The sequence below is a fragment of the Rattus norvegicus genome, chromosome 10, assembly GCF_021556685.1.
Source record: "Rattus norvegicus strain SHRSP/BbbUtx chromosome 10, alternate assembly SHRSP_T2T, whole genome shotgun sequence".
NCBI classification, from domain to species: domain Eukaryota; kingdom Metazoa; phylum Chordata; class Mammalia; order Rodentia; family Muridae; genus Rattus; species Rattus norvegicus.
This window is the reverse complement of record NC_141543.1, coordinates 49971844-49997317: the sequence shown is the minus strand read 5'-3', so window position 1 is coordinate 49997317 and position 25474 is coordinate 49971844. Positions and strand designations below refer to the sequence as shown.

The 25474-nt window shown below is 48.6% G+C and overlaps 1 protein-coding gene across 2 annotated transcripts in view; it reads left to right on the top strand.

The window, feature by feature from the left end:
• Wnt3a (Wnt family member 3A) overlaps window positions 1-24745 on the top strand; it is a 44543-nt gene extending 19798 nt beyond the window's left edge. For both annotated transcript variants that reach the window (NM_001414349.1, XM_087571764.1), the window contains 2 exon segments: window positions 15893-16158; window positions 22695-24745. In NM_001414349.1, coding sequence (NP_001401278.1) covers window positions 15893-16158; window positions 22695-23174 — 746 coding nt within the window. In that variant the 3' untranslated portion in view covers window positions 23175-24745.
• The last annotated feature ends 729 nt before the right edge of the window (window positions 24746-25474 follow it).

Sequence of the window (25474 nt, the reverse complement as noted above, 5' to 3'; positions counted from 1 at the left end):
ATCCTCCTACAAGAGTCTTTAACTTTGATGACAAACCCCAACTCTTTCGTTGGCTTTTGAGCTCTAAGAAAACCTGGCTGAACCCAAAATCACAGATGTTTGCTCCCCCACCCCACGCCTTCCAAGACAGGGCTTTTCTGTGTAGCCCTGGCTATCCTAGAACTACCTTTTTAGAACAGGCTGTCCTCGAACTTACAGAGATCCACCTGCCTCTGCCTCTGGAGTGCGGGATTAAAGGCGTGTGCCACCACACCAGCTGGAGAAGCTCGCATTTTCTGTTTTCCTCAGAGTCTTACGTCTTCAAGCCAGATGTGGCACATGTGGTTGTTGCAGCCAGAGGCCTGATTTCTAAAATTTAAGAACAGCCTGGTCTACATGGTGACTTCCAGGCCAGTCAGGGCTCACAGCGATTCTACATTTTTCTTTTTAAAAGGCAGAGTCTTAAAACCTTAAATCTGACATCTAGATCTATGATTTTGTTTTAGTTTTTAATAGTTTTATTTTATGTGTGTGAGTGTTTGCATCCGTGTATGTTTATGTACCATGTGCCTGCTGTACACAGAGGCCAGAAGATCCCCTGGGGCTGGGGTTATATACAGTTGTTGCCATGTGGATGATGAAAATTGAACCCATGTATGTGCTCTGGGAGATCAGCCAGTGTTTTAACCACTGACCCATTTCCCCAGAACTATTTGATGTAGTTTTTGAAGTTATTTTTACTTATGGTGTGAGAATAGGATCCAACTTCATATTTTTTCTTTTTTTTTCCTTTTTTTAATTAATTTATATATTTTTATACAAGTACACTATAGCCATCCACACACCAGAAGAGGCCATTGTATCCCATTACCGATGGTTGTGAACCACCATGTGGTTGCTGGGAATTGAACTCAGGACCTCTGGAAGAGCATTCAGTGCTTTTAACCTCTGAGCCATCTCTCCAGCCCTATTTTTTCTTTTTTTAATTTTGATTTCTTTCTTTCTTTTTTCTTTCTTTCTTTTTGTTTGTTTTTTTCAAAATAAAGTTTCTCTGTGAAGTCTTGGCTGTCCTGGAACTCACCATGTAGACCAGGCTGGACTTAGACTTAAAGAGATCCTCCTGCCTCTGCCTCCCACGGGCTAGGATTTAAAACATGTACCACTACCACCCAGCTCTAGCTTCATTCTTTATTGTGTTGAAATGCAGTTATTCAAACACCATTTGTTACAAAGAGTATTGTTCCCCCACTGAATGGCCTTCGCTCACTCACTGAAAGTCAACTGGCTCTGTATGTTTGCACTGATGTGTGTGTGTGCGCCCGCGCGCACGAGTGTGTGTGTGTGTGTGTGTGTGTGTGTGTGTGTGTGTGTGTGTGTGTGTGTGTGCTGTCTGCTCCATTCCACTGGTCTCTGAGCATTGTCATAGCAGTGCCACACAGTTCTCCTGTCTATGGCTTTGTTGTGTGTTTTTTTAAACTCAACATTGTTTGGTATTTAAGGTTGTTTTTATTCCATATGCGTATCAGAATCCACTGGTAATGTCCTCTTTTTGGACTTTTTTTTTGTGTGTATGAGTATATTTGCCTACATGTGTGTATGTGTATCACGTGTGTTCTTGGTGCCCACAGAGATCAAAAGAGAGCACTGGATATGCTGGAACTAGAGTTACAGACAGTGGTGAGCTGCCATGTGGTGTTAGAAACTGAACCCGGGTCCTCTGGAGGAGCAGTCAGTGCTCTCAACTCCTAAACCATCTCTCCAGCTCCCACTTGTATAAAAGCTTGGGGATCTTAGGGGTTGTGTGGAAGGAGGAGGAGGAAGAGGAGGAAGGGGAGGAGGAGAAGGAGGGGGAGAGGGGAAGGAGGGGGAGGAAGAGAGGGGGAGGAAGAAGAGGAGGAAAGGAAGGAGGGGGAGAGGGAGGAAGAGGAAGAGGAGGGGAGGGGGAAGGAGGGGGAGGGAGAGGAAGAGGAAGAGGGGGGAGGGAGAGGGAGAAGATGTGGAAGGGGAGAGGGGGAGGAGGAGGAAGGAAGAAGAGGAGGCGGAGGAGGAAGAGGAGGAATATGTCAAACTAGCAGTGCTGTTTCCTGATCCATGAACATAGGCTATCTTCATAGCCCTACTGCTTCAGTGACACTTGGTGGCGTCCATCTCTAAGTCTTCTACATTGTTTTCTTCTTTTTTTTTTTTTTTTTTTTCTTTTTTCTATTTTTCGGAGCTGGGGACCGAACCCAGGGCCTTCCGCTTGCTAGGCAAGCGCTCTACCACTGAGCTAAACCCCCAGCCCCTCTACATTGTTTTCTAAATTGTTCCCAAGCATTTCTTCCATCTTCATCTACTATGACCTTCTTCTCTTTCTTCTCTTCTTAAAAATCAATTAATTTTATGTCCCTGAGTGTTTTGGGACACCGCATGCATGCCTGGTGCCAAGGAGGTCAGAAGAAGGTGTCAGATCCCCTGAACTGGAGTTACAGATAGTTGTGAACTGCCATGTGGGTGCTGGGAACTGAACCTGGATCCTCTCAGGGAGCAACAAGCCCCTCTCCAGGGCTAACCCTCTCTTAGCCCCCACCTTGCTTGTCTTACTATGTAGACCAGGCTGGCTTCTAACTCACAGAGATCCACCTGCCTCTATCATCCAGGTGCTGGGGTTAAAGGAGTGCACCAGGCTCCCAGCTCATCATTGGTTTATTTCTGTTTTATATTGTGTTTGGATTGTTTGCTGTAGGAGGCAGAGATCTATTGAACTGGGGTGCAGTACAGTTGGCCAGCGTGACCTGGCTGACGCCGTTCATGGGCTCTGACAGGGTGTTGTCTGCTATTGATTCCTTGAGCTGCTCTGCACGCACGATGATTTCTCCTCTTCCTCCCACTCTGGATGCTCTTGACTCCTTTCCTTGATGTCCAGGGCGAGCATCCATACTCTTCTAACCTTAGAGTGACTGCTTTCTAGCTTTTACTGTAGACAGTGAAAGCTGTGGGTCTATCCAAGTTTTTACTTTTTTTTTTTTTTTTTTTTTTTTGTTCTTTTTTTCGGAGCTGGGGACCGAACCCAGGGCCTTGCGCTTCCTAGGCAAGCGCTCTACCACTGAGCTAAATCCCCAACCCAAGTTTTTACTTTTGTAGATTCCGGAGCAAGAAACCTTTATTCATATGTAAGTAGATAAAGGATTTTTTAAATTATTTTTATTTGTTTTTATTTTATGCATATGGGTGTTTTGCCTGCGTTTACATCTGTGCGCCACAGTCATGCACTGCCCACAGCCGCCAGAAAAGGGCGTCGAGTCCCTGGAGCTAGAGTTGAAGATGGTAGTGAGCCACCATGTGGGTGCTGGGAATAGAACTTTGGGCCTCTGGAAGAGCAGCCAGTGCTCTTAGTGGCTGAGCCATCTCTCTAGCCCTTAAAGTTAGCATTTTTTTTAATTTACCTTTTCACACACACATGTGTGCACATGTGTGAGCATGTATGTGAGTGTGATCCCCTGGAGCTGGAATCACAGATGGTCATGAAATGCCATGTAGGTGTTGGATCCTCTATAAGAGCAATACACACTCTTACTGGCTAAGTCATCTTTCCAGCCCTGAGAGAAGTTTGTTTTAAATAATCCATTCTTTTTGATCTTTTGGAATTATGCCAAAGTTTTTAGGACAATCTATTATCAAAAGGTTTTTTTTAGATGGGACCTAGTTGTATACATCTTTAATCCCAGTACGTTGGAGACAGAAACAGGTGGATCTTTGTGAGTTCGAGAACAGTCTGGTCTATATAGCAAATTCCAGGCCAGCCAGGGCTATATAGTGAAACCTTGTCTCAAAAAAAAAAAAAAAAAATCTCCAAATTCATGAGCACGCAACTCAATTTCATTTTATTTATTTGTTTGCTTAGAGATAGCATTTTACTCTGTTGCCTGGGTTCTTATTGACTGCCCCAACTCAATAAAATCCTACTGCCACCCATTCATCTTCCTTTCTTAAGTTTCATGGAAAACATAACTGGAGGCGAGCAGAGTTTCACATGCTGTAGCTAGCAGCAGCACCCCTTCTTGATTTCTAGAACAAATTCTCTGGGGATAAGCACATTCTAGAGAGGTTCCGAAATTGCCCAGACCCAGAGCCGGGACATGGGAGACTCTCCAGTGGATGTATGTATATATGATAACAAGTACTCATCCCACACTGCAGATGCACACAGCCTATGTGCATGCAGTCGGCACTCTGCCAGCACCCCGGTGTGCTCTAGCACATGCATTTTGCACTGTGAATGTGTCCGGTGACTCAAAGACAAGGTGCTGGTGCCTGGGGAGTATCTTGGAGGGCTTCCCTGGGGAAGTGGCACTTGGGCTAGCTCTTGGGGGACTTTCTCCTTTCCTCTCTTTCTTTAGGCATGCATAGACTAGTCCCCTAGAGCTGTTTGAGAATTCTAAGGCTTACTTATGGCCAGTATTGTGGTGCATCTAATTTACAAGTCAGGAAACTGAGGCAAAACGGGAGCTCATGAGCCTGGGCTCCAAACTCTCCAGGCAGACAGTAGTATGGTCGTGGGGAGCCCAGGGGTGAGAGGAAAAGAAGGAGCAGGGGAAAGCAGTGGGGCTCGGCAGTATGTTTCTGGCATGGTGAGAGCCTGCTGGAGCCTGAGGGACAGGGGAGGAGGAGAGAGAACAGCTGTGCCTGAGGCTAGTGCCCCATCACATATTTTGGTGTGAGGTTAGAGGAGCTGCAGAATGTTGAGGGTCTCCCAGGATGCTCTTGGACAAACAGGCTGTTTAGGGACAAGCAGCTACCACAGGTCCTGCCCTAGAGAGCAGAGTCATCCTCATCAGCCTCGGGGCTGAGGGCTGTGCCTGCCCACATTCCTCTGCCTACACCCTTGCCTCCTAGAAGCCACCTGCGGGACAGAGAGAGCCTAAGCTGTCTAGCCTCAGGATCCCATTCACTTTCCCCTGACAGTGCCAGAGGATTTCCTGCCAGACAGCAGCCTGCACCTCTGCACTGCCCTCCCTGCTAACATGTCTTAGGCCTCTCAGTTTGCTGGTCCCTTCTTCACTCTGTCCTCTCCACTCCCAGACAGCCCCGTTCTCCTCCTGTTCATGTCCCCCTCCTCAGTTCTTGTTCTCCTTCTCTTCTGGTGGCCAGGGGAGGAAGGAGCCCTCTGTGTGCCCCCAGAAGGGCTGGCTCCAGAAGCCCTTGTGCCCCCCACCCCCTGCTGCCCACTGGCCTCGAAGTAATCAATCTGATTGGATTAGGGTCAGGGCAACCCTAATCATGTCAAAGGTTACCCTAGGCTTTGTGGCAAGGACCGCAGGGGTGCCTGGCCACCCCTGCCGAGGTGGCCTCTGTTGAACAGAATTTAACATCTACCAGCCAGCTGGGAGGAAAAGAGCCAGCCCCTTGCATGCATGTATGCATGTATGTGAGCTTGTGCAGCCATGTGTTATATAAAAATGTGTGTGCATGTGTTCTATATATGCACGCGTGCATGAATGTCTTCAGTGGGCCTGTGCGCTTGTGAATATGAATGTGTTTGTGTGCATGTGAATGTGTGTGTGTTGTCTGCATGTGTGTCTGTGGAAGGGCATATTTTAGTGTGCATTTGTGTGGATGTGCCTTACGTGGGTATGTGTGTGGATATATGAATACATGTGCTATGTATAAATGTGTGCAGATGTGTCAGTGCACATACACATTTGTGCACCTGTGTGTGCATTCATGGGTATTGAGTATTCATGTATACATGTGTGAATGGGAGTTACACACAAAGGTACTTATATGTGTGCTCAGGTGCATTATATATACACATGTGGATGTCTGACCGTCTCTGTGGGTGTGACCCTGTACATGGTACGCATGTGTGTGCATATGTAAATGCATTGACCATGCATGTGTGAATGGGTACCTGTGTATATAGCACTAGTGTGTGCTCATATCTAATCCCAGTACCATCTACCCTGTGTCAGCCTAGCCTGAAACCCAGGCTGCTACCGTGAGCTTGAAGAAGCTCCAGTCCCTGGATGCTGAGCTGGGTCTTAGAGGGCTCTCTGCTCTTGCACCCAAAGGTAGCAGGGAGCTACCCATCTACTACCCTTGGATCAGAAAGCATTTGAAGATTTTTGAGTACAGGATGATTATGGACAGTTTATGTCCCTTAGGGGGAGCCTCAGACACTTGGAGGCAGGCACTAGATGATTCTCCTGTAATGACCTCTGGCAAGATGAAATGGGTGAGGTGGTTGCAAGGCCAGCCTGGCCAGAGGCAGGGGTCCCAGATTGAAGGTCAATAAAACAGCTAGTCAGGCTAGGAGACTAGTGGGAGGCTCCCAGGACATGGGGGACCCAGAGTCCAGGAAGTAGGCTCATAAACACCATGTGGCCTAGTGGGAAGACAGCTTTCTTTTGGCTGAGTAAGACATTTGCAGTAAGACGTAAAAGGACATGGTCTGGAGCCCACAGCTGTGGAAACTGGGGTCTTTACCTGCCTGCACACTTGGGTGGCTATGCCTGGGCGTCCTCAAGCTCCTAAGGCTTCCATATGAGGGAAGATCATCATCTACTACTCTTGCAACACGCCACCCCATCTGGGGGTGGTCTCTCCAGGTCCTGAGGGGCTCCCGGGGGCTCGAGGCTTGTACAGGCAACCCTTATTCACTGTGAAGTCTTTATTTGAACCTTGCTGGCCTGGGCAGAGCTTCTTCCCTTGTGTTGGGTGTGGCCCATCCCTCCCTCCTGTGACATACGCCCAGGCTAGCCATACTGTCAGCATGCATACTGTCAGCATGCAGTGGCTGGACTTTGTTGGGTCCTCAAGACCTCTGGAGTCACAACTGGTGGCAGAGATGGTCGCTTATTAACATCAGACTCCTAGTATCTGCTGAATAGTTAGACCCCTGCCCTTGGTTAACCCACCGAGGAACTTTTTTTCCAATTTACTCCTAGCTCTACTTGGCTTCTGGGCAGGGAACAACAGCTTGGCCTCTTCCCCTCCCCCAGGCAAAACCCCTTCCTGATGACTGGCCTCAGCTTCGTGGCTCCTCAGGGGGTGGTCCTCCACCTCTCTGTGCGCTCGCTCGGCCTATGGAAGGACCATCTCCAATGGGGCCAGCCTGCGAGACAGCCAGAGCCTAGGGTTCCGGAGGGACAGAAAGGGCAGCTTTTTAGGGAAGCAGAGTCCCCAAATCCAGGTTGCGACCCCTGACCCCCCCCATCCGAAAGTGTTACCATTTACGATGCGTTGGGGGTGGGGGATCCCCTGGCTCCGGGGGCCTCTCCGGTATATCATTAACTCTCCGCTGTGGGAGGGGGGACCCCGGCTGATATCCCACTGTGCTCGGCTCGGAGCACAATGTCCCTGCGAAGACGACAAGATTAAGCACAAGGGAAAAGTGAAAATGCTGTTGGCGATTCACACGCCCTTCGGGGTGTTGAATTAAAGCGTCTGAAAGAGGATTTCCCCTCGCGCCCGACGGCGCGGCGGGCAGCGCATACTTCCAGGTTGCTATGACTGGCCGGCGATCGCCTAATCACCGGCCAGGGGGAAATTCATATAAAATATCGCTGGCCATTGTGGGGCTAACGCGGCGTGACAGTGTCGCACAAAGCCGGATTCATCAGCCCCAGCAGGTCAGCCAGGCGCCCGGCCGCGCGGGCCCGGGCGGTGTCAGGGGCCGCGGCCACGGTGGGGCACCGGCGCATTCCGCTCTCAGGTGGCTCCGGGGCCTTTTGTGCCTCCGTGTGATTACCAAATGCCACCGCGACACCCCCTCCGGGCCGCCCGGCTCCTCGAGGCCAGGAAAAGGGCCTGGGGAAGGAGGGACGGTGGGCAGCCTTGGAGGGGAGGCGCCAGGGCGGGGCCTGGGCTGCAAGCTACCAGCTGGGGCTGCACCGATTCTCCTGTCTGCCCTCAGCCTGCTGTGCTGAACACGGGTGGGGGAAGGGGTGCCCACCCACTGAATGTGTTCTGGAAGCACTTTCAGACATCAGGATGGGAACGGGATAGATGGTTTGTCTTTCTTTCCTCAGCGTGACAGGAGAGTGACGCTCCCAAGTGAGGTGATGCTCCTTGACCCGCAGGCTCTGGCCAGTTGGGCCTTCTTCCCACCAGTGGTCGGAGAGTGATCTCCCAGTTAGAGTCTGGAAATTGAGGGGACAGGGACCATCTGGAGGAGGTTGCCTGACAAACTCAGCCCAGGCTGCCAACCCTAAGCCTTCTGTGGTCTCCAGTGGGTGGTGGATGTAATGTGCTGTCCTAGGTAAGGGTGAACCCTCTGACTGCTGGGATTCCCTGCTTCTAGCCATGTGCAGGATAGCTTCAACAGGGACAGGGGGTCCTAAATAAACACACACACACGGCATCCAATCCTGAACGTGTACTACTGGATTTAAAGGCACAGATTAACATAGACTCAACAGTAGGCGATTTCAATGAACGAACACGGGCGCATGAGCTCATGAGCGCTCTCTCTCTCTCTCCCTTTCTCTCTCTCTCTCTCTCTCTCTCTCTCTCTCTCTCTCTCTCTCTCTCTCTCTCTCTCTCTCTCCTTCAAACTGATCCTGTTGCTTTTTACCTCCCACCTGCTGGAATTAAGAATGTACCACTATGCTCAGCTAGTACCTGGTTCTCGAGAGTACACACCTTGCACATGACTCACCTCCTTTCTAGTTCTGAGCCTAGTGCCTGCCTCATTACGGACTCTCATATTCTGGACAGATGATGGATGGATGGATGGACAGGTGGGTGGGTGGATGATAAACGGTAGTAGGTGGATAATGAGTACATGATAGATGGATAGTAAACAGATAATTGAATGGGTGGTATTTGGAGGAGGATGGATGGGTGATAAGTAGTGAAATGGGTGAAGGGAAAGGAAGGAAGCCCAGGTACTGATACTTTACTTAAACCCAGTGAGACAACAGCAAGGCCAGTTTCTGGGATTGTTTCTGCAGGGAGACTTTGCTCCTCACCTCCATTCAGGATCTGAGTGAAGAGACACTGGCCTCAATTCAGATCCTCCCGCTGAGTCTCCCTGGTGCTGAAGTTACAGGCCTGCACCATGATACCTTTTTGGAATTTGTTTCTTTTATAGAACAACTTCCGGTAGTTTCTTTTCTTCATCTTTACCTGTACCTGATAAATAGGCAGTCTTGGGGTCTCCAGCCCCCCCCCAAGCTCATCTTAGTTCTGCTCTTAGATGTCTCCCCCAGTTTAGCAGCACTTCCTGTAAGAGTCCTGGGCTCAGGAGCCCAAAGGCACCCACCCCCTCCTCATTTGACAACTAACAGCCATTTGAAAGGTTTGCTTCACTTATTTTCTGGAGTGAGGTGTGCTCTTGGAAGCCCTCACCCTTATGCCGGCCATCTCGGCTAAGTCAACAGAAACTGACAGGAGTTGCTTGTGGCAGAAAACTTTACTGTGGTGTGCCCCATTCCCAGTCACTCTCTGCAAAGGGGACGATGGGACGATGGTTCGGTTTCCTCCCTGAGAAACCGTGATCCTTGAAAGTATGAGAACCACGAGTATTGCCTCGGATCCCTGGGTAGACCCAGTCTTGCTGGATTGAGATCCCTGCCATCATAGGATGCCAACCTGAACATTCTGGAGCCTTTTTTTTTTTTTTTTCTTTCTGGGTATCCTGCAGATAAGCTCTCCATTACTATTAACTATCCTGAGTATAGAGAAGCATTGAGAAACGGTGTGGAAATCTCATGCCCCCATCCCCACAGCCTTGAACACTGCTGTGGTACACGGTCATACTATAGCCATCAAGATCATGGTGGATCATGAATGCCTACCTGACTTGCATGACCAAGGTCTTTGTGCCTCCTTGTACCTTGCTTGACACATCCATCTTCCCCTTTTTTGCTGCCAAAATCATCATCATTTGGTAGAAGGACCTTGATCTGGCTTTACCAGCTGCCTCCAAACCTTTAAGTAGAGACTATACATTTTTAGCAAGAAAACCTTGAAGATGATACAATCTTTCTTGGGAGGTGGATGCTATCTATTCCCTGCTAGGAATGTTAACTCTACTCCTTGCATAGTGTGTGATGGTGATGTCTTGGGAGGTGGAGGGGGGTGGTGGGAACTGCTTAAAACCTTTGGCTGCAGATTGCCATCAGCCTTCTTTTACCAAAATGTTCCATTTCACAATCATCTGGCCTGTGGGTTTGCAGCCTACAGCTCCTCCCCTGGCTTCTCAAATGGAGTTTCTGGACCTATTTGTAGAAGCTTCTGGTCTTTATTTCTTCCCTGAAAGTCAACTCCAGAGCTTGCCCTGCCCTGACATGATCAGGAGCTCCACCTCCCCATTTGACAGTAGAGGAAACTGAGGTTCAACAGAAGGGGAGGACTTTCCAGCCCCCTGGTGACAGAGCTGGGCAAGAATGAACTCTTGTCCACTTCGAGTTCTGTGTTGCTCACCCCTTCTCCTGAGTACCCTTCCCCTCAAGTGTGTCTACCAGCTCCAGGCTATTTGCTTGTGTCTTGATAAGCAGTGAGCCTGAAGCCCTTGTTCTGGGTAGGGCAAGGGCAAGGCCTAGAGTGTTAGGTCCTTATCTTTTAGAGCCGAGAAGGGTGGGGGAGGGGCACTAGGGTGACACTTGAGCTGGATAAGGTAACCCAAGGCAGTCTTGAGGCTTGGAATGTGAGGGTGTAGGCAGGGAAGTAGGACTTTCAGTCTCACCCAGGAGGGGGTAGCCCAAGGCCTACGGCCCCACACTCAGGTTCTATGCAGGGAGATTGAGAGGGCTAGAGCCTTAGGGGCACCAGGAGGAGTGGCTTGGCCCCTTCTAAGATAAAATAAGGGCCGGACAAATCTTCAGGTTTCATTTCCGACACTACATAAAGCTAGGTGTGGTAACAGGCAGCTGTAATTTTAACACTTGGTGGAGTTCGAGGTCATTATAGGCTCCACAGTAAGCTCCGGGTGCTTGCGCTGAAGTCCCAGCCTTAGAAAGAAAGAAAGAGAAAAAAATGAGGCTAGGAGCTTTGCAAAACAAAGGGCAGGAGAGTAGGTGGGTGGTGCTGGTGTGGGTGTCTCCTCCAAGGCTGCTCCCGGCCTATCCTCCTCACTAGACAGTAGGACACGCTGTCAAGTGGACTGAACATTTGTATTAGGAAAGAAAAACAGGGTGAAGGCCTTTTCAAGAGCTCTGGGAAAGAGTGGAGTGTCCCTTCTGGTTCTATTCAAGAACACAGAACGTGTTAGAGTCTCACCTGGGGTCTACTGACCTTTTCCCCTGATACCACAGGAATCAAAGGGGTAGCCTGTGCTCTGGAATGGAAATAAACAGTGGACAAGTTGCAGCTCCACCAGTGGGGGAGGATCTGGACCAGAAATGGATTCCGTCAGACTACTCCTAAGGAATAGACATAGCTGGCATTTAAGGGAGCTGGAGGTGCCCAGGACCTCGGCTGCCATGCTGCAGAGAGAAACGTCCCAGGGGAAAAATAAAGGCTGAGTGCGACCAGAGGCCAGTGAGTGGCTGAGAAGAGGAGAGCCGGGCTGGCGGTGGGAAATCTTTAACTTTAGGAAGGCTGTATCTCATACTGGCTCTGAGCACGGAGCTGGGCCTGCAGTGGGCGGCTGTGTGCACGGCCAGTGGAGGCAACGGGATGCTGGGTGGCAGTTCCATTGAGAGCTTCTCTGGTTCTGCTAGTTCCTTGTCCATCTTCTAGTGTTCAGAGTGAGAAGTAGCTGGACTCCTAAATGCCTGCGGAAGGTATCCAAGCTCTGGCAGTGCTCCAGGATGGGGCAGAACAGCTGGAGTCTGCAGAAAGCCATCCAGAGAAAGGTGCAAGTCCATAGAGAAGGTCAAGGGCTCCGTGAGGCCTTTGCCAGCCAGCTAGACATAACCTCAGCTTGTGCTGTATTCCCAGGATGAGAGTAGATGTGTGTTCTTTGATCCTGCGTGTGGACGCACACTGAGCTTTGTGGGTGGATCTGAGTGTGTGTGTACTTGTTTACAGTTCCTCTCTCCCTATCTGGGCTTTGGGACACACAGAGTCCCAAGAGTTTAACCTCTTAGACATGGCTTGTGGACGTGCAGAGAGCATGTGTGCAGGAGGGGTTGAAGGGGCTGCAACTTTTTATGAAAAGTCTCCTAATCCCAAGAGGGTCCTCTGGCCCAAGAAATCCTGTGTATAGCTCTGTGTGCCTGTGAGGCTCGCTCTCTGCCTGGAATGGTTTCTAGCTAGGTATGTAAGATCTCTGCTAGTCAACATGTCAGATTCATATCCATCTTGCTCAAAACACCCTGTTTATCATACAGCAAGAACTTGGCACACCTCTATCTGGTGTCCAGTAGAGGAGGGCGTGTCTTCTCTCGGTAAGAAACTCCTATTCACAATTGGTGGGGGGTGTAAATTAATACAACCATTATAGAAATGTTTGGGGATTCTCAAAAAAAAAAAAGAAAAAGAAAGAAAAAGAAAAAAGAGAAGAAAAGAAAAGAAAAACGGAACTACCACATGACTAATTCACTCCCGGACATATAGCCCGAGAACTCCATTCTCTATCACAAGGATATTTGTGTCTCCATGTATCTTGCTGCTTTATTCGCCATAGCATAGAATTGGAGTTAACCTAGTTCATCAACGGACAAGTTGATAGTGAAGTTTTTGCGTATATATAAAAATGGGTATATTCATCTCTTGATTGTTTGCTTGCTGCCATTTGTAGTCAGTATTATCATTTCGAGATCCATCCATGTGATCTGCTCTCTCAATCTGAGGCTCCTGGCCCAGCCCTAAAGTGGATGGCTCCAGTCAGAGGGAATACCAAAGTCTAGACTGTTGTTTCTCATGTATATGCAGACCTGTGATCAAGTATCAGATATAAGTTAGGCACAGTCAGATTTCAAGACCAGTCTCCAAAATGAAGTTACAGTACACTGGTGGTGAATTATGTGGTCTCTCTCATTGGTAAGTTTTGTGAGCCCTAGGTCAATATGTTTTTGCAGCTGACTGATAGCAAAACTAGTATGAATTTCCTCTCTCCTCCTCCTCCTGCTCCTCCTCCCACTCCTACCCCTCCTTCTCCTGTTCCTCCTCCTGTTCCTCCTGATCCTCCTCTCCCTCTCCTACTTGTAGATTTGTCCCCCAGCCTTTGCAACTTCAGCATGTGATTTCTCTTTCCTTGTGTTAAGTCAAGAACTTCCTTTGATTCTGCAGTGTTCCTGTGCACATCCAGATTGCCAGCGTCACCTCTCTTGATTTCAGAACCACCATTAGGTAAAAACAAAAACGACTTGGTCACAAGCATTGTGACATTGCCACTGTGCAATTCCCAGGCAGCTCCTGAGACAATCTTGTGAGTTCTACATGTAACACGGATACTCTACACATAGGGTTAGTTAGGTCTGAAAAGAGCAGCAGAGGACAGCATGGAACTTCACCACATGACTCAGAACAACATGCAGTTTAAAAACTCAGTATTTCTAGAACTTTCCTGGTGTATGCGGTGCTGGGGACCGACATAAGGGCCTCACAGATGCTAGCTAGGCAAGCAGCTTTTCATGAGCCATCTCTCTAGGACCACAAATGTCCCATCTAATGTTTTCTAGCTCTGGTAAGTCGTAGGTAACTGAAGCCTCTGGTAAGGGGATTCCTTACTGTCCCTCTCATGATGGACACTTCCCTTCCATCCACCTCCTGTGCGCTGCCGCTCTCCTCACCTTACTAAGCCTCACTCTCTGACTGATCCCCATGTTTACATGAGATAGATAGCACCCTGTTGGTTTGCACTGCACCCCAACTGGTGGCCCTGAGCAGTGGGCTGGGTACTTCTGGGACCCTAGTGCATTACTCAGGATTCTCTAGGAAAACAGAAGTGATAGAGTGAATCTCTCTATATAAAGGGATTTAGTAGAGTGGCTTACAGGCTGTGGCCTGGCTCATACAACATTGACTGTCTTTGAACAGAAAGCTCAAGAATCCAATATTGTTCATAGACTGGATGTCTTAACTGGTCCTCAGTATCTGGAATCCCAAGAAATGGGCTCTAAAATCAGTGAAGGAATACACTCACCAGTGAGAGTGAGGGCAAGCAGGCCAAAAGCATAAGCTTGCTTCCGTGGCTTCTGTCTAGGCTGCCACCAGGAGGTGTGATTCAGATTTAGGGTGAGTTTTCTAATCTCCAATGATCCATCAAGAAAAATCCCTCCCAGGGCGTGGTTTCCCACACCAATGATCCTATCACTCCAGAGACAGAGGCAGGCACCTCGATGAGTGTCCTGAGGTAGCTTAGTCTATGTAGTGAATGCAGGAAAGCCAAGGCTATGTAAAGAGGCTCTGTTTTAAAACAAAACAAAACAAAACAAAACAAAACAAAACAAAACAAAACAACAACAAAGCCAGACACTGGTGACACGTGCCTTTAATCCAAGCACTTAGGAGGCAGAGGCAGACAGATCTCTGAGTTTAAAGACAATCAGGGCTACACAGAGAACCCCTGACTCAAAACAAAAACAAATAAACAAACCCTTCATCAGTGTACCCAGCAGGTTCCGCTTTAATTAATTCCAGATATAGTCAAGTTGGCAACCAAGAATAGCTATCCTAGTTGGACTTGAACTCAAAGCAATCCTGCTGCCTCAAGTTTTCCACATGTGGGTATTACAGATGTGTAACATAAGTTTTGATTTAAAAAATCCTTTGTTACTTTTAATTGTTTATTTTAAATGTTTGTTTATAGTGTTAAAGATCTAATTTTCCTTTTGTTCTGAGATGGGATGTCATGTAGCACAGGCTAGCCTTGAGCTGTCTCAGGCTAAAGATGAATCTGAAGCTCTGTCAGATTCAATTAGACCAAGTTGACGTGGTGCCAGGGGTGAGAACATAGGACTACCAACTGAGCTACATCCCCAAGCCCTATTTCTATTGACATAACTGTAGGTGTTTTTTTTTTAAGGTGCTGTGCAATATTTCAGTATAGGATTACATTTTTAAAATGATCCAATCAGGGTTCTTAGCATGTCCACTGAGAACATTCTTGTGCACTATCCTCACATGACTGTTCAGTGCACAGCGTACCCTTTAACTAAAATCCGGACCCACTGGTCATCTTTCCACCACTGTCTTCCCAGGCCTGACATCTGTAACTAACTCATTCTACTTCCTGCTAGGAAACGAATGCTGTTCGATTCCACACCTGAATAAGAACACGAAGTGCTTTTCCTTCTGGGCCTGGCTCCTTCACTTATGTCCTCTGGGTCTGTCAGTCTTGCTGCAAGTGACAGGGTCTTGTCCTTATTCATGATTACTTAATATTTCATTGTGCACACTACAGAACTATTGTAACAAAGTTTATACAGCGCTGGCATAAAGCAACACACACAAGCCGATGACTCGGAACAGCGGTCTAGACCTAAATCCACACATATACGCCCAATTGCTTTTCAGCACAAGGTGTGAACATGCATTCGAGGAAAAAAGTCTCTCTGGAGAGTGGTGCTGGGAAATTGGATATCTATATCGATGTAGGGAAGAACAAATTTAGACCCCCCTATCTCCTACACACAAAACCCAACTCAGTGTAAGACCTGAAACTACTGGGGGAAGAAGCGCATAGGGCTGGGCATGGTGATGATGCCTTTAATCTCTCAGAAGGTAGAGGCAGGCTTATGTTTGTGAGTTCGAGGCCAGCCTGGTATACATAGAGCATTCCAGGCCAGCTAGAGCTCTATAATGATTTCTTACCTCAACCACAACAACAATACACACAGGCACACACACATGCACACATGCACACACACACCTAGGAAAAACACTTGTCATTTGGGCCAATTTTCTTCACAAAAGATCCTCAGAACCGCAGTGGTGAGACCCTGTGAGTCCTGAGTTCTCCTTTCTCCACCCTGGTTTTTGGATTCCTGCCTTTTGGCCTGCAGTCCCTCCTCACCTGTCCTCCTATCTCCTTCCTCTGCAGCCACCCGGGAGTCAGCCTTTGTCCATGCCATCGCTTCCGCTGGAGTGGCCTTCGCAGTGACCCGGTCCTGTGCAGAGGGATCAGCTGCCATCTGTGGGTGCAGCAGCCGCTTGCAGGGCTCCCCAGGCGAGGGCTGGAAGTGGGGTGGCTGTAGTGAGGACATTGAATTTGGAGGAATGGTCTCTCGGGAGTTTGCCGATGCCAGGGAGAACCGGCCGGATGCCCGCTCTGCCATGAACCGTCACAACAATGAGGCTGGGCGACAGGTATGTGCACAGAACCCCAGGGCTCAGAGCAGGGGCTGCTTTTTCACTGGGGTTTCCAGTGGGGCAGGACAAGGGGTGGGGGGGTGCTGCTCTTGGTGACCAGGCTGCTCTGCTTGTCTTCTATCAAGGGACATTGTGACCGCAAGTGTCCAGTGTTTTCCCAGAGGATGCCATGCTCACCTGTGGACTTAGGGTTCCTGGAAGTAGACGGGGAAGGGAGGCAGCTGCAGAGCATGTAGTCTCTGAGGACTCTTCGATGAAGAGATAATCATGAGAGAACGAGACATGAAGGGAGAAGCAGAGGGATGGAGGGTGGATACGTACGGTAGATACAGATTGACCTGAGATAGAGGGATAGCGGGATAGAGATGATTGATACAGGCTATTGAAACAGGGGGTAGGGGAAGAGAAAGACAGACGACAGATACACATACACACCCACACATGCACGCGCAGAGAGAGAGAGAGAGAGACAGAGACAGAGACAGAGAGAGAGAGAGACAGACAGCGACAGACAGAGACAAAGACACACAGACACACACACAGAGAGACAAAGACACACAGACACACACAGGAGCGGGGGGAGGGAGGGAGGTAGAGAGAGGGAGAGGGAGATATTATCATGAGAATCTGGAAATAGAAAAGGGAACCATGCTAACAGCACAGTTGAAGGTTCCCTTCCTCTGGCTGGGCTATACCTGGATCCCAGGGGCTGACACTGGGATTTCAGGAGAAGATGAGGGTCTGAACTTCCTTGCATAGACAATGTTTCACCTCAGTGGCTCATCTTCTATATGCTTAGCCTCCTTCACCCAGAGAGCCCTGCTTCCTTTCTCTGAGGATGAGTGTCCAGATAGGTAGTACTCGGAGGCATAACAGAGCAAAGAACTGAGTCATGGACTGGAGAGGAACCTTGCACGCCCAGGAATGCCTATCGTCAGGTATCGTGAGAAACAGAGGTGACTGTGGGGGTGAAAACAGAGAGACTTCCTCACAGTGTATTTTAAAAGCATTTTAAGGGGTTGGGGATTTAGCTCAGTGGTAGAGCGTTTGCCTAGGAAGCGCAAGGCCCTGGGTTCGGTCCCCAGCTCCGGAAAAAAAAAAAACAAAAACAAAACTAAAAGCATTTAAACTTGGTGTGGTGGCACAGGCCTGTGATCCTGACACACAGCAGAGGCAGGGCAGGAGGATCGGAAGTTCAAAGTCAGCTTCACTACAGGTTTGAAGCCAGCCTTGTACATAAGGTCTAGTCTCAAAAATAAAGGACTTCACATCTGCTGGCTTCTCTGCTCAGCTCCTGTAGCCAGGCACACCTGTCCTTAGATGTAGCAGACATTTGGAGATGTCAAGCAAACTGTCACAGTAAAACTACCTTCCACACATAAGGAACTTCAGACCTTTGCCCTCTTCCTAAAGCCCAACGAGCTCGAAGGCTCCTGTCCTTCAGACAACAGACAGGATATTCTGTCTGGAAAACCCAGCTCTCAGAATGAACGGAGGGGGTTCCCATGACAGGGCAGTTAGATCACATTACAGTGCGTGTGTTGGAGTGACTACACACTCCCGCCTTCAGGAATTTCCAGAAAGCAATGTGGGGTGTGGGGTGTATTGGTGCAGGTCTTTAATCTTAGCACTTCAGAGGCAGAGGCTAGTGGTTTTCTGAGTTCAAGGCCAGCCTGGAGAGTTCCAGGACAGCCAAGGCTACATAGAGAAATGTTGTCTCCACCTCTGCCAAAACCAAAACAAAACAGAATTCCCAGAAAGCATGCAATAAAACAAACACAAAACAACAGTTTGACTGGGAGTGATGGTTCAGGCCCTGGCAATCCCAGCACTTGGGGACCTGAGGCAGGCAGGAGGATTATAAATTTGAGTCTGGGCTGTATTGTGACTTTGAGGCCAGCTTGGGCTATATAGTGAGACCTTGTCTAAACACAAACAAATAGCAAAACAAAACAAACCAACCAAAGACAAAAACATACAAACAAACAAAAAACCCCACCCAACTTCTATTTAAAAAAAAATCAAATAATTTGTGTGTGAAAACTTGACAAAAACTATCAGTATCCCCAGAAAGATCAAAGGTTGTGCCTGTGACACTGGAACAATATATCATTTTTTTTAAGTGGGTGAAAAATAAGAGCTCTTGGAAATTAAAAATATGGGTCCTGCAAGACTGCACAGCAGATAAATGCTCTTACCTTCAAGGCTGACAACCTGAGTCCAGGTTCCACGTCCACAAAGTAGAAGAACAAACGCCCCATGCAAGTTGTCCTGTCTGTCACGTTCTGACATGCATGTGCACGTTTATATATGCACACACTATATGAATAAATGGTTTGGGGGGCAGGGTGTTTGTTTTCGCTTTTGTTTTTGAGACAGGGTTTCTCTATGTAGCCCTGTCTGTCCTGAAACTCGCTATGTAGACCAGGCTGGTCTAGAACTCAGAGATCTGCCTGTTTCTGCTTTGGGGTGCTGGGGTTTAAGATATGTGACACCATGCCTGGCCTTCAGTGCCTTTAAAAAATATTGATAACATGTGGAACAGTGGTGGTGCACGCCTTTAATCCCAGCACTCGGGAGGCAAATGCAGTCAGATCTCTGAATTTGAGGCTAGCCTTGTCTACAGGGTGTGTTCCAGGACAGGCAGGATGCCTCCCTAGAACAAAGGTTTTAGACCACACAGGCAGGACTGCAGGGATGGGGAAAGAGAGATAGCAAGATGGCTGGGGTCAAGAGCTCTTTAGAACTCTTTTTAGAGGAACAGCATTTGGTTCTCAGCATCTACACAGAGGGACTCACAGCTGACTAACTCCAGCTCCAAGACACCTGCTACCTTCTTCTGGCACCTGCACACACATGGCCAGACCTTAATACACACACACACACACACACACACACACACACACACACACACACACGCATAAAAATTTTTAATCTCTAAAAATGGAGAAAACCATCTTCCCCAAGATATGTTATGAAATTCAGAAAACAAACAAAGAAAAAAAAGAAAAAGTAAAAGTAAAACAAAAACATTCAGAGCACAACCTAGAGAAACCCCCTGTGAAGGATGTGCTAGGAGCAACAAGGGCAGCGTTGGAAGTTAGAAGAAACTTGAGCAACACCTTCAGAATGCTGAATGACAAATGATTTTAATCCAGGAATTTTATTCCCAGCTATACTATGAAAAGATCTGCCTTTAGACAGTATCATTTCCCAAGGTTTACCAGATGACAAAATGATGTTTTGAAGGGTTTTTTTTTTTTTTTTTTTTTTTGGTTCTTTTTTTCGGAGCTGGGGACCGAACCCAGGGCCTTGCGCTTCCTAGGTAAGCGCTCTACCACTGAGCTAAATCCCCAGCCCCTTGAAGGGTTATTTTTAAAAAATGTATATTTATTCCATTGTGTGTGTGTTTGTGTTTGTGTGTATGTGTGTGTGTGTTTGTGTTTGTGTGTATGTGTGTGTGTGTTTATGTGTGTGTGTAGGTATGTGTTTGTGTGTATGATTCAGTGTGTGTGTAAAAGTTAGGGGACAACTTCAAGAGTTGTTCTTCCTTCCTTCCTTCCTTTCTTTCTTTCTTTCTTTCTTTCTTTCTTTCTTTCTTTCTTTCTTTTCTCTTCCTTCCTTCCTTTGTTCCTTCCTTCCTTTCCTCTGTGTAGCCTTGCCTGTCTGGGAACTCACTCTGTAGACAGGTTAGCCTCACACTCAGAGGTCCACCTGCCTCTGCCTCCTGAGTGCTGGTACTGAAGGTGTGCACCATCACTGTTCTGCAGGAGTTGATTTTCTTATTCCACCACGGAGTTCCTGGGATGGAATGTGGTTAACTAGCTTAGTGGCAGAACTTTACCCAGTGAGCTACCTTACCAGCCCTTTTTATTTGTTTTCTTTGTTGGTTTTGTTTTGTTTTTTGAGACAAGGCTTAATGTCTTCCAAGCTGACTTGAATTTTCAATGTAGCCATCTTCCAACCTCCTGCTTCTACCTCCCAAGTGCTGGGACTATTAGATGTGTACCATGTACCGCCACTTTCAATTTATAGGATGCTGGGGATCCAATTTAGGCCTTTATGCCCAGCATGCTAGGCAGGGACCCCACCAACTGAGCTTCAAGTCCAACCCTAATGATTGGACATCTTAAAGAGGCTGTTTAGAGATGAGAAAATACGGGGCTGACTCATGACGGGTGTTTTAATCACATAATTGAAAGTTGTGGGCTGGGGATTTAGCTCAGTGGTAGAGCGCTTACCTAGGAATCGCAAGGCCCTGGGTTCGGTCCCCAGCTCCGAAAAAAAAGAACCAAAAAAAAAAAAAAAAGAAAGTTGTGTGGGAAAGGAAATGTCATCTTAGACTGTGCCTGCTAACACAGCCAGGGCCATGGGCAGTGAGTACTGAAGGGAGAGATCATGCTACTGTTTTTAGAGCACGAAGAGGGAGGGTTTAGCTGTTTAGTGGGAGGTGAGAGGGAGTAATAATTTTCACACTTCATGGTAAGAAAGCAACAGAAAATTTCTCCCATTCAAAAATCAAGATGCAGCAAGACAAGTGATGTGACAGCCTTACACACAGCAGGGCACTGCCTTGCATGGTCAGGAACATGCCCTCACAGGGGAACACTGGTTGGGATCCCTGTTTTAACCAGCAGGTCTCATAGGCTTTTGAGATTTTTGACCAAGTAAAACAAAACTGAGAGAGACTGAAAACAGAGAGATGTCAAGAGTCTTCTCTCAGAAAGCCTGAGAGGGGTGTGGGTGTTGGACTAGCTGGACAAGCCAGGCATGGTGTTACTCTACCATGTCCACAGGCCAGTTTGATAGGGAGGAAGGGTAAAGAAGCAGCTGAAAGTCAGGTGGGGTGCAAGCAGCTTTGAACTCAGAACAATGGGAGCATTAATTGTTGCTGTCCAATACAAATCCTTGCAAGCCACAGCCAGAGCTGCTTGGATAGTTCCTAGCTTTCAGGTAGTTATGTCGAAAGGATGCCCAGAGCCAGGCAGTGGGGGTGCATGTCTTTAATCCCAGCATTCTGAGACAGAGGCAGGAGGATCTCTGTCAATTCAAGGCCAGCCCAATCGTCAAAGTTAGTTCCAAGACGGCCAGGGCTGTTACAAAGAGAAACCCTGTCTTGAAAAACAAAAAACAAAACAAAACAACAACAACGAAAAAAAGAATATACCGTTAAAATACACTTGGGGTCTTTTGAAAGACAGTCTCCCGGTGTATCTCAGACTCGCTCCAGCTCTCAGTGCCCCAGCCTTAGCATCCCCAGTGCCACTGAGATCTTAGTCATGCTCCAGCATGCTGGGCTGGTCTTGATCTTTCATCGTCTCTCCTCCTTCCGTCCATTCCACAACAGGTGAACCATCGTCACAGGGGAGATAGTGGCCAGTGGCCCATGGAGATGGCTCATGTCTCAGACTCATTGTAGTTTTACAAAGCAGGTGGGAAGCAGGCAAGGTTCTTGAGAGCTGAGCTTCTAACTACCTAATAGTTTCTTGCCTCCGTTTAAAATGTTTTTGACTATCACGGAAATGGAACATGCTTACCAGGTGCGATGAGACCTTTCGTATGTGAACATGATACACGGCGGCCAGTCAGGCTAGGAGGCATCCTTATCACCTGAAAAGTTATTTCAACCAGGCACGAAGGTGCATATCTGCCATCTCAGCACTTGGAGGCATGGGCAGGGGAACCGCCACAAGTTCAGGGTGGCCTGGACTGTGTACCGAGTTCCAGACCATCCAGGGCTACATAGTGGGAACCCATCTCAAAACGATTGTTTTTTCCCTCCTGTTTGAACGTTCAAAACCTTCTACTCAAAAAATTGGAGCAGTTCTTTTTTTTTTTTTTTTTTTCTTTTTCTTTTTTTCAGAGCTGGGGAACGAACCCAGGGCCTTGAGGTTGCTAGGCAAGCGCTCTACCACTGAGCTAAATCCCCAACCCCAGAGCAGTTCTTTGTCCGCTGTGGTGGCCACTTTGTGCTATAGAATACCAGCAGGTACATATTCCTTCCTTCCAACGATGACCTCTTCAGGTTTCTACTGCTTCTTAGCATCGCCACACTTGGGACCCAGAATCCAGCATGAGAACCTTGGCCATGGCCAGATCTAAACAGAAGCTAACCCCATGGCCAGCTTGGTATTTTAGTAGCGCAGTCTCCATTGTTCATAGGGAAAGATGCAGTTCATCCTGGCCCTATGAGTTTAGGGACTCTCTAAGCACCCCTGCTCAGGACTCCTAGTCATCATTCCGTAGCATCTGCTCTACACATCGTCCCTCCAGAATCCCCAACCTATCCACATGAAGCTTCCTGCTTCCTGTATTCTACCCTAGACACTTCTGCAAAGAGAATTAGCTGGGCCTACGTGGAAAGAAAAACTCCCGGGCCCCTGAGGCCTTGGATCTGGTAGAGGAGACCCAGGTCCAAAGAAGGGAGTCTGGGGTCTTTATGGAGCAGGTGGGCTGTAAGCAAAGAGCAGACCCCCTGGTTGAGCGGAGCTGGGGACCAGTGCAGACACAAGCTTATGTGCTTGCCTCCTCAGGCCATCGCCAGTCACATGCACCTCAAGTGCAAATGCCACGGACTATCCGGCAGTTGCGAAGTGAAGACCTGCTGGTGGTCGCAGCCTGACTTCCGCACCATCGGGGATTTCCTCAAGGACAAGTATGACAGCGCCTCAGAGATGGTGGTAGAGAAACACCGAGAGTCTCGTGGCTGGGTGGAGACCTTGAGGCCACGTTACACATACTTCAAGGTGCCCACAGAGCGCGACCTGGTCTACTACGAGGCCTCACCTAACTTCTGCGAGCCCAACCCTGAAACCGGCTCCTTCGGGACGCGTGACCGCACCTGCAATGTGAGCTCGCATGGCATAGACGGGTGCGACCTGTTGTGCTGCGGGCGTGGGCATAACGCGCGCACTGAGCGACGGAGGGAGAAATGCCACTGTGTTTTCCACTGGTGCTGTTATGTCAGCTGCCAGGAGTGCACACGTGTCTATGACGTGCACACCTGCAAGTAGGAGGGCTCCTAACAGAGGGAGCAGGGTTCATTCCTCGGGGCAAGATTCCTATCTGGGGGCGGGGTTCCTACTCGGAAGGGTCTCTTACCTGGGGACCCAGTTCTTACTTGAGGCCAGGGCTCCTATCTGTAAGGGTCTTCTACCTAAGGACCCGGTTTCTGCCTTCAGCCTGGGCTCCTATTTGGGATCTGGGTTCCTTTTTAGGGGAGAAGCTCCTGTCTGGGATACGGGTTTCTACCTGATGGTGGGGCTCCATTTGGGGATGGAATTCCAATTTGGGCCGGAGGTCCTACCTCATATGGCTTGGGCTCCTCTCTTGACCCAACAGGGCTCAAACGGAGACAGGTAAGCTACTCCCTCAACTAGGTGGGGTTCATGGATGGGCGGGAGGGGAGAGATTAGGGTCCCTCCTCCCAGAGGTACTGCTCTATCTAGATAGAAGAGATCGTGCTTCAGGGTGGGCCCTATTGGACTTAAGGATCCAATGGGGGCGGAATTTCACCCAGAGTGGGTAGAACTTCTGGAGACCCCCTTCTGTTGGGGCAAGGCTTCACTGAAGACTCATGGAATGGAGTTCCAGGAAGGGAGGAATTCCTGAGCGAGCCTGGGCTCTGAGCAGGCCATCCAGCTTCCTTCTGGCTCCTTTCCAGTCCTGGTGTAAGGGTCCACCTGCAAGCCTCATCTGTGCAGAGCAGGATCTCCTGGCTGAAGGAGCCATGGAGAAGAACTCAGGGGTGATACTAAGACCTAACCCCATGCCTGGGAACCTCTTTTAGAGCTCCGCACCCCTTCTGCCTGGGTTTTCCGACTCTTGGCAGAACTTGCCTGAGGAAGACTTGCAGTCCCCAGAGTTCAAGGGAACACCCATGGAAACAGACTCAATCCTGAGTAGAGAGGGTTCTTAAGAGGTGGGGGCTGCTAGGAAGGGTCCCGGGGCACGACACCCTCCTACTGTAGCCTGCCTCTGCCCTGACACTTAACACTCAGATCTCCCAGGAAACACGGCTCATCCGTTCAGTGATGTCCAGCCCCACAATGCCTCAGAGATGTTGCTTCACTTTGAGTTGTATGAACTTCGTGGACATGGAGACACAGTCCAGCTGCAGAGCCACCATGTTCGGGACCTATTCCATTCCCAGAGCCTGCTGTTCAGGCAATGGTCACCAGATCTGCTGGCCACCAGCCTGTCCCTAAACTTCTCTAGTATCTGTCTGGCCTGGAAGCGAGATGCTACAGGCCATCTGCCACAAGAGCTTCCTGGTTGCTGCCACTGTGAATTATTCCCACCTCCAGGCAGGGGAAGGGAGTGTGTGGCCCCATAGGAGTGTGCCCCAAGAGCACAGAAGAGGAAGAGAGACTAAATATGCATGGTGACTGACTGTCTTCTGCCTGGAACTTTGTGTTTGCGGTTGTAATTTTATTTTCGATGCTGCTATATCCACTAACCACTGGATTTAGACAAAAGTGATTTTTTTCTTTTTTTTTCCTTTTCTTTCTATGAAAGAAATTATTTTAGTTTATAGTATGTTTGTTTCAAATAATGGGGAAAGTAAAAAAGAGAGAGAGAAGCACGTTTGTGGTTTGTACTAGAGTTTTTCTTTTATTGTTAGCATGCGTTAGGTGTGCATACTGATGGAGTTTGGTGTGGAATTCTTCACTAATCCGCCCCCACCCCACCACCCAGGGTAATTCACATCTCCCAGACCTTATCACTTGTGCCGGGGCTGCACTACACTGAATGAAGGTGCCAACCCAGGGTCTGGGTCCCAGAACCAAGTAGAGACTGTCCAAGCCTCCCAGGAGGGCCATGGGGTCAGAATTCCAAGAAAAGAGAATAGAAACAGCTAAGTCAGGAAAAGAGCTGATCAATTGTAGCAGAATCTGGAACAGGGTAGATTTGAGAGCTTGAATAGAGGGGTGCAGGTAGGGGTTAGGTTTAAGCAAATATGGGAGCTGGGGAGACCTACAGTAACTAGGATACTTGGGTAGTTCCAGTGAACAGCTGAGAGGCAGAAGAGAGGATGCTTAACCAAGGCCCCTCACACACTGGTGATGCAGAGGACACGTGGAGCAGATCGTCTCCCTGTGACTTCATACTCATACACCCATGTCCCAGTGTCATTGTATTTAGGGTAGGCAGCCCTTGGTATTTGAGGACAGTGGCCTGGCTTGCTGCTGCTGGCCTTTTATGTGAAGGGTCAACATATCTAGGAGCACACTCAAGTCCTCAGAGCCTGTCATCAGGAATGTTTCTGATTCCCACCCAAAGGAAGCCCTGGGAGGGGGTGGGCTTTGCTCAG